This window comes from Sarcophilus harrisii, chromosome 4 (genome assembly GCF_902635505.1).
Source record: "Sarcophilus harrisii chromosome 4, mSarHar1.11, whole genome shotgun sequence".
NCBI lineage: Eukaryota > Metazoa > Chordata > Mammalia > Dasyuromorphia > Dasyuridae > Sarcophilus > Sarcophilus harrisii.
Window position 1 is genome coordinate 327526408 of NC_045429.1, and position 17138 is coordinate 327543545.

A 17138-nucleotide genomic window follows, 5' to 3' on the forward strand; every position below is an offset into this window, starting at 1 on the left:
AAGGAGACCCAGAGACAAATTTGGGAGAAAGAAGGGACCAATAGGAGAGAGAGAGAAAGTCAGAAGGACAAAGCCCCCACCCCCATCCCCCAAATCTAGATGACTCCTCATAAATCCAAAGCTTGAAGTGGTTAAGTTATAATTTCTGAAGTTCTTGAACTTGAATAAGGCATAGAAGGCACAGAAATTGTCATGGTCTTAAAGTCCTCAAATCCCCATTAATGATGCTGGAGGTAGTTGGCAGCCAGTGGAGTTGAAGGAGCAGTGAATGACCTTTTCATTCCTAAAATGAACTTAATCTATCCCCGCTCTGGTAGAACATGAGTACTTCATCTTCAGTCCTCTGGAATGGCAGTCCAAGACAAACCCTTGCTAAGCTCCCTACTAGATGTAAGGCGCTAAGGATACAAATGTGAAAAGTGAAACAGCTTCTGCCCTTAAGCTGTTTGTGGGTCTATTTTGTCTATTTGGGTAGAGAAGAGGGGCAGCCTACAAAGAGATAATGGTAATAAGTCCTATAGAATGTAAGTGGGACAAAGGAGAGATTCAAACAATGTGCTCTAGGAAAATTTGAGGGGGAGCTTAAAGATTTTCAGACCCTTATTCGCTGTGACCCTGGACAAATCGCTTCTCTCTCTGCCTCAGTTTCCTCATCTGTAACATGGGAATAATAACACCTATATCTCAGGATTGTTTTGAGGATCAAATTATATGTCATTATATCTATATCTATATTTATATAGATATAGATATAATGTAAATATTTTAAAGCTCTTAGTACAGTGCCTGGAACATAGTGGGGATTCTATAAAAGCTCATTTCCTTCCCCTCACTGGGGATGATGTGGGGGAAAGTGGGCAAATCAGGATAGGCTTCCTTGAGCTGATTCTTAAAGGAAGAAAGATTTACACTGGTAGAGAGGAGAAGGGAGGGTGTTCATGTGGGGCAGTCTGTAAATTAATGGAGATAATTGAGATGAGGATGAAGAGTGGGAATAGTTAGTAGCTCAGTTTGGTTGGAACATAGTATGTAAAGTATATAAGGGGGAGTAAGAGGAAGTGAACCTAGAAAAATAATTTGAGGGCCTTAAATTCTGGGATCAGGAGTTTGTACTTTATCCTAAAGGCAAGAGGGAGCCCTTGAATGTTCTTAGGCAGGAAGTGATATGGCTTTGGAAAGCTTCTGTACTTTGACCCCCTTTGAGTGAAAGATTCAAAGACAAGGAGCCAAATTGGAAGGTGTTCCCATTAACCCAAGGGAGAGGTAATTAGCTAAACCAACAAACTCTAAAAAGATAGGAGGCCAGCAATCCAAACAAAAGTATCCCCTAGAGGCCTAATATTGGCCTGGTTTTAAAATGTAAATCATCTGTGTTTTATTGTCCTTTTGTTAAATATTGTTCAGTTTTATTAGACCTTGAATTGGGTGGTGGCTTTGTGGGAGAGAGACCAAAAGAGTAGAAAGCTTAGGACTGATTGACTAGGGAATGAGGGCAAGGGAATGATATGATGAAAAGCTTCTATAATCTCAAGATCTGGTTTCAAATTCTGCCTCTGATGTGTATGACTTGGGTAACAATGGGCAGGTCATTTAACTTTCCTAACCTTCAGTTTACTCATCTATAGGGGGAAAAAAATGAGGACCTTGGACTAGAAGCCCCTGAGGGTCCTCCCAACTATAAATTTATGGTCTTATCCTGAAAATCAGGGATGATTGGAGCCTGGGTGACTGGAAGGATGGTAGATCCATGGAAACAATAAAGTGCCAGATGTAGGCGAGATGACACGGGACCTTCTGTGGAGTTAGAAATATGAGTACACATTTATGTGCAGTTATTGTTTGTAGTTAAGGGAGGAGTTGTTAACTTTTTGTGTATTTGTGTTTGCATGCAGTGCACACATACACACACATATATATATACACACAATTTTCTATATGTGTATATATTTATACATATTTATATATGTATATATACAGATACTAGCACAGGACCGTATGGTATACCCTCATCAGGACTGAATTATCTCAGAAGAAACTCAAGATGCACCAAGTTAGAGAAACTCATAGGGACTATTTGTGTCCAGCCTGTGGCAGAGAATTCCAAGCTCTTATTGGTCTGATCAGCCACAGTCAGACACGCTAACTTAATTCTAACAGTGATGAAATTCTGGTCCTCGGACAACCAACCCACATATATGTGTGTACATACACATATGCATATATACTAGATATACTTTTTTTTTATCCCCCCTTTGGTCGTATATGGTCTCTTCCCCTCCCCCCCCCCCAATTGTATTTTATTTTTCTCATGCAAAGATAGTTTTCAACATTCACTTGCAAAATTTTTTTCCTCACCCCTCCCCAACACACCAATCCAAGATATAGATTAAACATGTGCAATTCTTCTAAACATGTTTCCATATTTCTCATGCTACACGAGACAAAAAAAAAAAAAAAACAGATCAAAAGGGAAAAAACTATGAGAAAGGAAAAAAAAAAAACAAGCAAACAAAAAACAACAAAAACTGGGGGGAGGGTGAAAATACTATACTTTGATCCATATTCAGTCTCCAAAGTTCTCTCTATTTGCCGATGGCACCGTGTATCCCAAGTCTATTGGAATTGCCTTGAATCAATTTACTGTTGAAAAGAGCCAAGTTTATCATGGTTGATCATCAAATAATCTTGTTGTCACTATGTACAATGTTTGTTCTCTTAGTTCTGCTCACTTCACTTAACATCCGTTCATGTAAGTCTTTCCAGGCTTTTCTGAAATCATCTTGCTGGTCATTTCTTACAGAACAATAATATTCCATAACATTCACATACCATAACTTATTCAGCCATTCCTCAACTGATGGGCATCCACTCAGTTTCCAGTTTCTTGCCACCATAAAAAGGGCTGCCACAAACAGTTTTGCACAAGTGGGTCCTTTTCTCTTTTTTATGAATTCTTTGGAATACAGACCCAGTAGAGACACTGCTGGATCAAAGGATATACCCAGTTTTGCAGCCCTTTGAGCATAGCAATCCAACTTTTTACTCTGCTTATTAGAGCACAGGGATGCATTGGGTAGAGGAAGAGAAGGTTTGGGGCACAGCTCAGGACAGTAGGAGATGAGTGAGGCTCAAATCTAACTGTTTCCTCAGTGCATTGGGAAAAGAAGAAAATGCATTTAAGTGTTTTTAACAGAATTTTATTGTATTGGTCTCAAAACTGTGAATAACTAGAACCACACAAAGCAGGCCTAGAGATAGTTTTTAGGGATCAAGTAGCAGTTTAATTAATTTCAGAGCGAGGAGTGTGGTTTGTTAACCAGAAGTTCTCCTAGGAAAGAGACATTACCTATTGAAGGAAAGGTAGAGATTTTATACACAAATCCCAAGTGGGAAAGGAGAGGGAAGATAGATTACAAACAATTATTTTCAGGGCCTGAGTGGTTTCCCACAACAAGCTCACAAGTGTAGGAAAATATGGGTGTTCTCCAGTCCTGTAGGAACACTTTGTAAGTGATTGTTTCAAATTCCGGGAATTATTACTTGGTGGGGGACAAAACCACAGTTCTGTGATAGGAACAGGTTCTACAATCCTTGATTCACTTCACTTAACATACACAGGAGAGCCTTGTCAAGAACTGATTGATCATGTCAAACTGCATTGTGAGAGGATGTCCCAAGTCAGAATCTGCTGGGGAAATGATAGCTCTGAAAAATCTAGATTTATTAGCATATTCATTACATGTATTGATTAACATAAAAATAATAATTTTCTTTCACAAATGTCTATGTTCCGGGGCTGACTATTATCTCATTTGTATTTTCACAACAATCTTAGTTGATAAGTGTTATTATTATTCCTATTTTATAACTGACCAACTGAGGCAAACAGAGGTAAAGTGATTTGCTCAACATCATATAGCTAGGAAGTGTCTGAGGCTGATTTTGAACTCAAGTCTTTTCTGACTGTAAATTCAGCAATCTGTCTGCTGCATCCCCTAGCTAGCTGCCTGGGGATGGTGAAGTGAAGAGGTTACACTGGACCCTAAGCCCTGGTACCCTAACTTATCAGGCGGATCTGATAAACATTAAAGGACTCTTGGCTAAGAGACTCCTGAGGTGTGTGCCTAGATGTAGAGGATTAAACCTGCCCTATTTGTCCTTTAGAAGAAGTGGGATAAATTGATAAATGGTCAAAGGATATGAACAGATATTTTCAGATGAAGAAATTGAAACCATTTCTAGTCATATGAAAAGGTGCTCTAAATCACTATTGATCAGAGAAATGCAAATTCAGACAATTCTGAGGTAAGACTACACACCTCTCAGATTGGCTAAGATAACAGGAAAAGATAATGATGAATGTTGGAGGGGATGTGGGAAAACTGGGACACTGATACATTGTTGGTGGAGTTGTGAACAGATCCAACCATTCTGGAGAGCAATTTGGAACTATGCCTGAAGGGCTATCAAAATGTGCATGCCCTTTGACTCAGCAGTGTTTCTACTGGGCTTATGTCCCAAAGAGATCTTAAAGAAGGGAAAGGGACCCACATGTGCAAAAATGTTTGTGGCAGCCTTTTTGCAGTGGCAAGAAACTGGAAACTCAGTAGATGCCCATCATTTGGAGAATGGATGAATAAATTATGGTATATGAATGTTATAGGATATTATTTCATAAGAAATGACCAGCAGGATGAATACAGAAAGACCTGTGGAGACTTATATGAACTGATGCTAAGTGAAATGAGCAGAGATCATTGTACATGACAACTTCTGTTCCACCTTTTTCCCTCCTTGCCTCAAACCTCTCCCCTAGATGGCAGATAGTCCCATACATGTTAAATATGGACAACATCAATATTATATGACGATCAATTCTGATGAACATGACTCTTTCCAACAATGAGATGATTGATGCTGTTCCAATGATCTTGTGATGAAGAAGAGTCATCTATACCCAGAGAGCGGACTATGGGAACTGAGTGTGGACTACAACAAAACATTCTCACTCTTTTTGTTGTTGTTTCCTTACTCATTTACTTTCTTTTTTTGATCTGATTTCTCTTGTGCAGCAAGAGAATAGTTTAAATATGTTTATATAAAATGGATTTAACATATATTTTAACATGTTTAACATATATTGAATTGCTTGCCAGCTGGCCTCAGTGTACTGTCCCTAAAGTTTGATGGCTATCTTGGACCTTCAAAGAAAGGAGATTCTCTTTGGGGTTTGTGGGTGATGATCTCAGGAAACTGTGGACAAGGGATTGACCAGACCTGAAGCTCTGTTCTCTGCCCAGGAGCAACCATTGTTGTCCCAGGAAGTATAAAAATACCAACTGACTTATTAGCCCCTGAAAGCTGTGCTCTGCCTCTTTGTCTGTCACCCCCAACAACACTTCCGCTCCCTGGGCCCTGACAGGAAATGTGCTGGAGACCCAGCCTCCTTCACCTCTGGGCAACTTCTGTTTTCGGGCTCTCCTGTGTATCATCCCTGCGCTGTGTTCCCTTTGGCTCCACCCCCTCCCCAGATCCACCTCAGGACTCAGTTTTTTGGCCAGCTCTGAGGGGGCTAGGATGGTGGACATGATTGCCAAGCTGAGCTGGAGACGGAGCCGGGCCTCTCAGAGGCAGGTGGGATGCCCGGCTGAGGAGCTTGATACCAGGGACTCTTTGGAGGTTGGTATTAGGGATGTGGCAAGAGAAAGACCATCTTGGGAGGAGCAGAGATGTGGGATTTTGGGGGGGAGTGGGTAGGTGGAAATTAGAGGAAGAGTTATAGAACATTTAAAGTAAGGAGGGACCTTAAAAATCACCTGATCTATTATCAGAATGTTGCAGATTAGAGAACTGGGGGAAGGGGTTGATTTGATCTGTGTTTGCGGACTTTGCTTGGGTCGAATGAGAATCAGACTTGACAATTGTCATAAGACTTGGATGATGGTGAAGGGGAAGTTACGAGCCTTTCCCCGTGTATTTCTCTCTCTCCATACCAGGAAAGAGAAAAAAGGAGAGGTAGATTGACTGAGTAGGGGGGCATGGTGAGGAGGGGTAGAGAGCAGGGACTGGTCTAGGGAGACTACAGTGCTACCAGTTGAGAAGGAGGAAGAACTGGTCAGAAGAGCTTGACTCTTCTCAGGAAGTGCTGTGAGGGAGCGGGGTGGGATGTGGTAAGAACCTGGTTAGCTTTAGGTAGCAAGACTGACAAAGATGGGTGGGACCGATTCTACTTGGACTCTGTGGTACTGTAGCTCCAGACTAAGGAACAGTCCTAGCTGATCCCTTCTGAGCTTCTAGAAACTTGTATTGGTTATTCTCAGGTCCCTTTCTTATACAATGTCCCTGATCTTAAAGCACAGAAAGAAAACTGTTTATGTATATATGTGTGTGTGAACTCATGTTTGTGTGTGTGCATGCATGTGCCTGTATATGTGTGTATATAACTGAGATCCAGAGTGCACAACACTCTGAGAAACAGGGTCTATAAATCCCCAGCCTTTGACCTTATGCCCAGTATCGGCCTCCATCTGTGTCTCCTGCCTGGCTTCTGGGGCCCAGAACTGTAGCTTATTCACACAAGCTCAGCCATTGGCACATTTTGCAGAGGTTGGTGCGGGATAGCCAGCTTCCCCTTGAGGGATTGGGACATAACAAAGTGAGTGACCTGGGGCGGGGGTGGGGAGAACAGGACAGAAAGCTGTCTCTGAACCTTCAGAGAGAAGCTTTTTACCATAGAACCTGGCTTGTGGACAGAAGTCCTACTGGTAACAATGACAATGACAATAATTGGCATTTAAGTAGCTGTTTAAAGTTGGCAAATCACTTTATATAGAGATAAAAATATTCATACATACAAATATAGATATATCACTTCATCTGAATCTTACAACAATCCTATGAGGCAGGTAAATACCCATTTTTATTAGTTGGGAAGAGTCTCAGAAACACAGTCTTATAGCTAGAAGTGTAAACAACAGAAGTGACATTTGAACCTGGGGCTTCCTTTTCTCCAAGTAAGCCACTCACTAGTCCAGACTCCCTCAAACCATAAGCTCCCCTTGGCATCCCTGACAAGTGGTGACCCATATTTTTCTGAGATGGGCAACTCATTCCCTCCCAAAGTAGTCCCCCTTTCATTTATTTTTCTTTCTTTCTCCTTCCTTCCTTCCTTCCTTCCTTTTTTTTCTTTCCTTCCTTACTAGATTAAGCTACTCAGCCAATAAGATTCCTAAGAAGGAAATCTCAAGCTACATTGGTATCCTTGCCAAGAAAGCCCATGGACAGTGTTGGCGTGCTAAGGTCCATGTAGTCATGGAGAACTGGACATGACTGAATGACTAAACAGTAACAAGTATCTTAGGAGAGCAAGAAAATGAAACTTAATATATAATCATGTTCAGAACCTTCCTTTCAACATATTGTTGGTATCTCCTCTTATAGCTCCATGGAGACTGTAACAGCACCACCCATACATATGACATATGCAGGATATAATATGATACAAATGTAGGTCTTTCTAACTCCAGATCTAGACCTCTCAGGAGGCTCATATGTAAAGCAAGAGATGCTCTCACCAAAACTAGGAGCAGAACCATGAAAATGAAAATGCCCCCATCTAGAGTCACTTCTTTAGTTTTTAATAGTATTTTGTTTTTCCAAATACATTCAAAGATAGTTTTCAACATTCACCCTTGCAAAACCTTTTGTTCCAAATTTTTCTCTCTTTCTTCCCTCCCCTTTCCCCTAGACAGTAAGCAATGGGATATAGATTATATGTATGCAGTTCTTCTAACATATTTTCATATTTGTTATTCTGTGCAAGAAAAATCAGATCAAAAGGGGAAAAAAAACCATGAGAAACAAACAAACAAAAACCTAGCAAACAAACAACAACAAAAAAGATGAAAAAATTATGCTTTGATTTACATTCAGTCCCCATAGTCCTCTCTCTGGATGTGGATGGCTCCTTCCATCCCAAGTCTATTGGAATTGTTTTGAATCACCACATTGTTAAAAAGAGCCAAGTCTATCACAGTTGGTCCTCACTTAATCTTGTTGCTGTGTAAATGTTCATTCACTTGACACATCAGTTCATTTAAGTCTTTCCAGGCTTTTCTGAAATCAGTCTGTAAAATGACTTCTTTAATCATATCCTTTCCCCTTGCTTTAGAGGGAGGGAAAAACAAGTATTTATTAAAGGCCTACTGTATGCCAGGCACTCACAGTGCTCAATACAAATTTTGTCTCATATGATCTTTACAACAATCGTGGGAGATAGATGACATTATTATTTTCATTTTACAGTTGAGGAAACTGAGGCATGCTGAGGTTAAGTGACTGATACAGGGTCATACAGCTAGTTAATCATCTGAGGTGTGATTTGAACTCAGATCTTCCTGACTCTAAGCATAGCATTTGTCCATTGCACCACTTAGCTGCCAAATGAACACAGACATAGAACTGGAAGGTCTTATATGGATCACAAGCCTGTTCCTGCTCAGAGATGTGACAGATATTTAAGTTGAAACTGTGGTTGGATTTCTGCAAAGTCCAGTGCTTTTTCTATACCTTCTGACTCCTACAGGTGATTAGCTTTTTTATTAAGCATGTTTTTCTGACATAGGCTTTTGTAGTTCCTTAGATTCAATAAGCATTTGTTTATTAAGTGCCTCCTTTATGCACAATTTTCAGTTAGTGATGGAAATGCAAAGATGATTCCTGCCATCAAAGAGCTTACATTCTTTTTTCTTTCTTTTTTCTTTTCCTCTTCCTCCTCCTTTTCCTCCTCCTCTTCCTCTTTCTCCTACTCCTCTTCCTCTCCTCTTTCTCCTCTTCTTCCTCCTCCTCCTTCGCCTTCCATTCCTCTTCTTCTATTATGTCAAGCTTTTCCATGACCCCATTATGGTGTTTTGTGGCAAATGTACTGGAATGGCTTGCCATTTTCTTCTCCAGCTCATTTTACAGATGAGGAAACTGAGGTGAACAAGTGAAGTGATTTGCCCAGAATCATACAGCTAATAAGTATCTAAGGTCACATAACATTAGGTCCTTCTAACTCTGGGCTCAGCTCTTTATCTACTATGCCATTTAGCTGCCCATAAATTCTACTAGGGAAGCACATGTAAAAAATTGAGGGAGTAGAGAGTACAAAGAGAATATAATCATAGATTCTAAACTAGAAAGAGCCTGAGACATTGTCTTTTTCTAAATTACTTGTTTTTATTTTTCTTAACTGTTTAAAAATACCTCATCTTCAGGACAATTTCAATAGACTTGGGATGGAAAATGCCATCTGCATTTAGAGAGAAAACTGAATGTGGATCAAATATTAATATTCTTACCTTTTTTATTTGTTTGTTTTTTCTTTCTCGTGTTTTTTCTTCGTTTAGCCCGATTTTTCTTGCACAACATGACAAATATGGAAATATGTTTAGAAGAATTGTACATGTTTAACCTATATCAGATTGCTTACTATCTTGGGAAGGGGTTCAAAAAGGAAGAGAGGAAGAAAAATTTGAAACACAGGTCTTATAAAAATGAATGTTGAAAACTATCTTTACATGTATTTGGAAAAGTAAAATACTATTGAGAAAGATAAATAATGCATCATTGTCATCATTTTTCCTCTAATTCCATTAGAATGTACATTCTTTACCAGTATAGAGATTGTTTCATTCTTTGAACTTGTATCTTCAATGCCTAGTCCACCATGTAGTATACAGAAGACATTTAATAAATACTTATTGATTGATTGATATCCCTTCTCCCCCACATCGGAAGTCTCAGGGATTTTAGATGTCTCAGTCATTCACATAGAAACCTATCCTTCCTTGTTCAACCCTTGACTGTATCACCTATTCTCCTCAATTTGTGTTGGATAGGAAAGCCAATTCCTAACAATTTTCAGGCAAAAATTCCCTGGCTATAGTTATAAGCTAACCCTTCATACTCAGTAAGCTCTTCCTCATGTTTGGACGTCACTGTCCTGCTTCTCTTTGACTTGACTGTCTGGGTTCTACCTGGGAATTATGATGTCAGAGGGCAGTGGACATGTTACCATTCTTTCTCTACAAAGTGAAGGGATGGTGGCGGGAAACAATGTGTCGAATGGTGAGTAAACATCAAGGATTACTAGTTTCCTGAGGTTATTGAATCATAGACTTAGAACTAGAAGAAGCTTTCAAGATTGTCTTTATTAAACCACTTTATTAAATTATTAAAAAAATAATTTTATTTTATCTTTCTTAACTATTTAAATAATACATCATCATCATTTATCCTATATTCCATCTGAATGTATGTTCATTATCAATAGAAATTGTTTCATTTTTTGGATTTGTATCCTCAGTGCCTAGACCACTGTCTAGTATATAGAAAGCATTTAATAAATACTTGATTAATTGATCTTCCTTCTCCATCTATCAGAACAGTCTCTTATTAAATAGTCGAACAAAACTGACCTTACATAACTATGTCTATTCCTATCTGCTGCATTTGGCAACTATAGTCCCTGGACTAGCCTTTGGAATCAATATTGGGCATTTTATTTATTCTGAATTCAGTTACTTTTAAAATGTTGTTTTATTTGATTTCTTGTCATCATTGCCTGTGTGTTCTCCTGGTTCTGCTTTTTTCACTCTGCTTTTTTTTTTTTTCTTACAAGTCTTGATGTTTCTCATGATACATTAACAAAATTCCATGCTATTTTGAAATATGTCACATTTTGTTCAATCATTTCCAATTGTTGAGCACTTTTTTGTTGGTGTTATTTAGTTGATTAGTCACAACTAACTCTTTATAACACCATTTGGAGTTTTCTTAGCAAAGATACTAGAGTAATTCACTATTTCCTTCTCATTTTAAAGAGGAGAAAACTGAAGCAAATGGCTCACATAGGGTCATACTACACTAGTAAATATATGAGACCATATTTGAACTTAGGTCCTTCTTACCCCAGATGCAGCACACTATCCATTGTATCACCTAGGTTCCCTGTTGGGCTTACTTAACTATGCTTCTAAGGGCACAAAATGTTGCTATGAGCATTTTGGCATATATGAGATTGGTCTTTTATCTTTGACTTCATTGGAGTATATGTATGGTAGTAGAACTTCTGGGCCGAAGATTGTAAACAATTTAGTAGCTTTTCTCACATAATCAAATATTATTTACAAGAACAACTGGGTCAGTTTACAATTTGAACAATAATGTATTAGTGTTCCCAATTTTGTTTTTATAATTTTCTATGCCTTTATGCCTCATATCATTTATATCAGTCATTTTTTACCTCTATTCAGATTAACCTTCCTTGTGACAAAGAAGTAAAATTTAAAAAAAAAACAACAACCCAACTTGCTACAGAGATGTATCTGACAAAGTACACAATATTCTGTCCTACTAGTTCCCCTCATCCCACATGCTTTTCTACAACTCCTTCAGCATGGATTATTTCCATCTTTTTCATTCAATTTGATGATTATGAGATGTAATCTCAGAAATGTTTTCATTTGAAAATCTCTTATTAGTGATTTGAGGCACTCATCTCTCTCATTTCAATGGGGAGGGAACCAAGGCTGAGAGAAGTTGAGGATTCTCACAGGGCACACAGGTAATAAGTAACACTGTCATTGACTGAACAAATTGTGTTATTATTAGAAATAAGTATGAAAAATTCACAGAGCTTGAGGAGACCTGGATGAATTGTTGCCAAGTAAAGTGGGCAGAATCAGAAAAACTACTTTAAAAAAATTCTTGGAAGACTTAAGGACATTGACTCCTAAAAGGAAGTAGTAATTTTGATGTATTCTTTTGTTTTTCACTTTGCCCTCTGGTTCAAATAGATTTGGTCAATTTTCACTAATGATTTCTTGAAATACAAAGTCCAGGACTTTTTTTTTTTGGTAATGGCTTTCATGGAATACAATGATTTCTAAATAATTATATCTGTTTTCCAGGTCTATTGTAAGTATCCTTTTACATGCTATTCTAATTTTCATTTTTTGACTTTGTCCTGTTTTTTGTTGTCTCATGGAATGATTAAGTTCTATTTGTTTATTCTACTTTCAGAAGGTTCACGATTTACTTGGGTAAAGTTTTCTATCTCTTCTTTTGTAAGCTTTTTTTTTCACTTTCCAATCTTAATCTTAAATCTTAACCACCACTCCAAAAAAACCCTCAAACCACAATTCTAAATTTCTAAATACAAAATAGAACAGAAAAAAGGATTATATGAAACAATCTGTATTCCATGCCAGTTGCTTTTTTTTTAAAGCATATAATAAATTCAACTTTGTTATTTTCAAAACTATACCACTTTTCTGTGCTATCTGGGCATTTTCACTTGCTGTTCTCTATGCCTACAACTCTTTCTCTTCTCAAATTCATCTCTTGACTTCCTTAAGTTTCAGTTAAAATTCTATCTTCTTCAAGAAGAATTTCCCAATCCCCAAATTCCCCGAATTTCTTAAAACTGTTTCGATATCTTCCCTTTTTTTTGGGGGGGGGCATCATCACTGATACTTTCCCTTCTCCTTACCACATCCCCAATTATAAAAAGAAAGGCAAATCTCTTGCAACAGAGAAGCATAGGCAAGCAAATCAAATCCACACTGTGATCATATCCCTAAATACCCCTCTCACGAGGGAAATAGCATGCTTCAGCAAAGGACCTCTGATAATGTGGTTGGACATTACTTTTGATCAGAGTTCTTCAGTTTTTCTTTACAATGTTTTCTTTACTTTTCTTTACAATGTTTCTTTTTATACAACATTACTATATAAATTGTTCAGGTTCTGCTCAGTTCACCCTATCTCAGTTATGACTTCCCTGAATTCTCCGAAATCATCTCTTTTAACATTTTTTACAACTCAGTAAAATTCACATACCACAGTTTGTCTAGAAACTCTCCAGTTTCCATTTCTTTTCTTTCCCCCCATTTTAATTACTACTTTGAAATCAGAAAGTCTTGTTTTGCTTGTGACTATCCTCTCAGCAGTATTAGCTTTCTTCTTTAACCCCCTCCCCTATAACTTAATGTATTTCTTTTTATTATTATTATTATAGCTTTTTATTTACAAGATATATGCATGGGTAATTTTTCAGCACTGACAATTGCAAAACCTTTTGTTCCAATTTTTTCCCTCCTTCTCCCCACCCCCTCCCCCAGATGGCAGGTTGACCAATACTTAATGTATTTCTTTACCAAGCACTCTCTCTCTCTCTCTCTCTGAACTTTTTGTCTGGTTCATTGACCCTTGCTACTCCACCCCTTCTATGTTTTGTATATCCTGAATGTGAGAAATAACAAGTTCCACCCTCTTCTTCCTTTTTTATACACTAATGTAATCTTTTACTTTCTTCTCTTTAAAATTCTCAGAACAAAACCAATTCATTTCCCACTCTCCCAGCCTTCTATTATTATTAACTGTCTCCCTCAATACTAAGTATTGAGGTTCTGAAAAGATATTTGCTTACTTCTTCTGCAAGGAATGTTTGCCATTAATCATCATAAGCCCCTCTAATTACTCAATTTTATTGACCTAGTTTCTAGATTTCTCTTGAATCTTGTATTTGTATTTCAAAGTTTCTACTCAGCTCTGGTGAATAGAATATTTGAAAGTTTTCAATTCCATTAAAAACCTTGTTTCTGCCCTCTGTAAAGTTATACTCTGTTTTTTCAGGTTAAGTTATTCTTGGTTGTAAATCTGTCTTTTTCCCTCTCACTCTCCCTTTTCTTCTCCTTCTCCCTCTCTCCCTTACTTTCTTCCCTTCTCCCTATTCCTCCCTCTCTTTCCTTCCTTCCTCCCTCCCTCCCTCCTCTCTCTCTCTCTCTCTCTCTCTCTCTCTCTCTTCTCTTTCTCTCTCTCTCTTTTCCTCTTCGTTCCCTCAGTCTTTCTTCCTCTGCCCCCCCCTCTCCCTCTTCCCCTCTCTCTCCCTCCTTTCCTCTCTCCTTTCTTCCCTCCTTCTCCCCTTTTCCCTTTACCTCCCCTCTCTCTTATATTCCAAGATCTCCTATGAAAATGGGAGTTGTCAGGACTTGTGTGATCCTGATGGTTCTTTAATTCTTTCTTTCTGACATTATTTTTTGTTTTGTCTTGGACGCTCTGGATTTTGGCTATAACATTCCTGGGATTTTTTCTTTCTTTCTTTGAGGAGATATATATTCTTGATTTTTTTTCTATCTTTACTTTGCCCCCTCTAATAAATCTGAGTAATTTTAATCTATGATTTCTTGAATTATCATGTGCAGGCTTTTTGCTTGGCCATAGTTTTCAGTAATTCCAAGGATTCTTAAATTATTTCCCCTTGACCTTTTTGTCTAGGTAACTTGCTTTTTTTTTTTTTTTTTTTTTTAAATAACAAATACCTTACATTCTCTTTTTTTTCTAGCTATTTTCCCTCTCTGGTAGGGTCATTAACTTCTATTTGGTCTATTGTAATTTTCAAAGAATCTATTACTTGGGTGAGGTTTGCCACTTCCTGTTCTAAGCATTATTGTCTTTCCAATTCTTTTTTCCAAAGTTTTTATTTTATTTTTTAAATGTCTTGCTTCATTTATTCTAAATATTCATGCTTTCCTTGTGGAAATCCATTTTTCCCTATAAGTACCTCACATCAGTTGTTGAATTATTCTCTCTTTCTGGGTTATATTTTTGTGTATTTCTGGATTCATTATCTTTCTGTAGAGTTGTCTGTATCTTCTTGTGTTTCCTCATATCTCCAGCCTATAAATTTGAAATGAGACTTTGTGCCAGGGCCACCTGGCTGTATTTTGGGCTCTAAGGTCAACCCAGCTTTGTTGTAACCTAATTTACCTGGGTTCCTGTTCTGATGTCTGTCTCCCAAAGTTAGGCTTCCCCTGAATTTTTGTGGTTCAGAGCATTGAATTTTCAGAACCATTTGGTGATCACAAAGACCCCCATCATTGCACAATGGCTGAACAAATTGTTTTTTCATATAAAGTGATAAATATGAAGGGCCTGGGGTACTTGGAATGTCCCAGTATGAGCACTGTCAAATCCATTTTGGTTAAGACCTCTCCACTTCTCACTTCCAAGATCACTGCTGTGTATTTCTAGTCACTCTGGGGATTTTTAAGGGAAGCCTTCCATTCTTCCTGCTTCCTAATGCAAAACTGTATAATTAATACTTATAATCACTAACATTTATATAATGCTTTCTTATATGCCATTTTACTGTACTAAGTATTTAATAATTATTATCTCATTTGATCCTCTCAAAAACCCTGCAAGGTAGGTGCTGCCTAAAAAATTTCCCTTTTTACAGATGAGGTAAGACAAATAGAGGTTACCTAGATCTGATGCCAGATTTGATTTTGTCTTTCTGACTTCTAGTTGGTATTTGAGCATTATTTACTTGTATTGATACTGGAGTTTTTGGTATCCCCTTAATTATTGCCCACAGACTTTTGGGTTTTGTTGTGTAATCCTCAGGTAAAAAAAAAACAACATAGTTTCTTTTTTAAATACACACATATACATACATATATATCTGTATATATATTTAAATATTTTCCAATTACATTTAAATTTTTTTAACATTCATTTAAAAAAATTGAGTTCCAAATTCTCTTATTCCCTTACATTCTTCTCCCATTCCTTTAGAAGGCAAGTAATATATCAGTTATACATGTGAAGTCATATAAAGCATATTTCCCTATCAGCCATGTTACACACACACACACACACACACACACACACACACACAAGAAAGATAACATGAAAAAGTATGCTTCAATTTGCATTCAGAGTTCAGTTCTCTCTTTATGGAAGTGGGTAGTATTTTGTCTGAAGTCCTTCAGGATTATCTAAGATTAGTATATTACTTAGAGTGGCTAAATTATGCATAGTTGATCACTGTACAATATTGCTGTTACTGTGTACAGTATTCTTCTGGTTTTGTTCACTTCACTTTTCAATAGTTTATTGTTATTGGATTTCTTGATTATTTTTTGGACTTGTATAATTTTTAGGTTTTTCTTAGATGAGGTCTGTTGTAATTTGGCGGTCTGTCCACATCAGGTAGCCATTTGGGCCAGAGATCTCCTTATACTTTTCCCCCACTACAGCTCTTACTTCACTTATAATTTCATTTTTTAAATTTCCTGCTTCATTTCTCCCAGGTACTCTTGTAATCTTTGTGATCATGAATTCTTTTTCCCCCAGAGGCTTTGCTTATAGCAATTGTGAAACTATTTTCTGGATTGGATTTTTGTAAATATACAAATCCATCGTATTTATAGAGTTTAGTGTCTGGTTCTTTTTGTTCATATCTATAATCTCTGTTCCTGGATTAGGGCTTTCTGCCAGGACTGGGTTCTCCTTCGTTTGTGTGCCTGGCTGGGACAGTCACACGTTGTTTGGCTCTGAATTTAATGACTTTAGCTGCTGTTGCTGACTTCCACTTCCTCTGGTGCGGTAGTGCTCAGAATTTTGGTTGGTTTCAGGCCCTCCCCCCCAACTCCCCAGATTCTCTGGTTCCACAACGCTGGATCTTCACGTTAGAGGATCTCAGGTTAGAGTTGTAGGGACTATCAGAGCTAATAGACTATCACAATCTGATCAGTTCATGTTTACTTCTGTGGTCAAAAAAAAACTGCAGGTTTCTAATCATTGTAGCGCTTCCTTATCTCATTCCTAAGGGCTTCTGACCTCCAGATATATAGTGCAGATATAGTGAGTGATCAGGTGCCCAGGATCTCTGCTCCAGGTTAGAGTTACTTTTTTTTTTTCTGGAAGGATCTCTTTTAATCTTGTTTTTCTACATTTCTGACTGTCTAGGTATTGGCCTAGAACCAGGAAGTTTATTTTTGTTTGGTCATTTCAGTTGATGCTTCATGACCCCATTTGGGATTTTCTTGGCAAAGATATTGGAGTGGTTTGCCATTTCCTTCTCCAGCTCCTACTACTGATGAGGAAACTGAAGCAAACAGGGTGAAGTGACCTGCCTAGGGTCATACACATAGGAAGTATTTTAGTCCAGATTTGAACTAAGGAAACTGTCTGCTTGAACTAGGAAGACCTGCATTCAAATGTGACCTATGACAGCTTCTAGCTGTATGAACCTGGGCAAGTCAGTTAACTTTTAACTTCCCCAGCTGTAAAATGAGCATGATGAC

General features: G+C 37.9%; 1 protein-coding gene across 4 annotated transcripts in view; it reads left to right on the plus strand.

Moving 5' to 3' along the window:
• The window catches only part of ARHGAP27 (Rho GTPase activating protein 27), a 70509-nt gene that overhangs the window by 33245 nt on the left and 20126 nt on the right, over positions 1–17138 (plus strand). Inside the window, exon 1 of one of the 4 annotated variants that reach the window (XM_031965978.1) lies at positions 5353–5679. The exons of 2 other annotated variants lie outside the window; for them this stretch is intronic. In XM_031965978.1, the coding sequence (XP_031821838.1) occupies positions 5578–5679 (102 nt within the window). In that variant the 5' untranslated portion in view covers positions 5353–5577. Of the gene's footprint in view, positions 1–5352; positions 5680–10033; positions 10111–17138 lie in introns of those variants that run through there. One more of the 4 variants, XM_031965979.1, reaches the window with a different exon arrangement.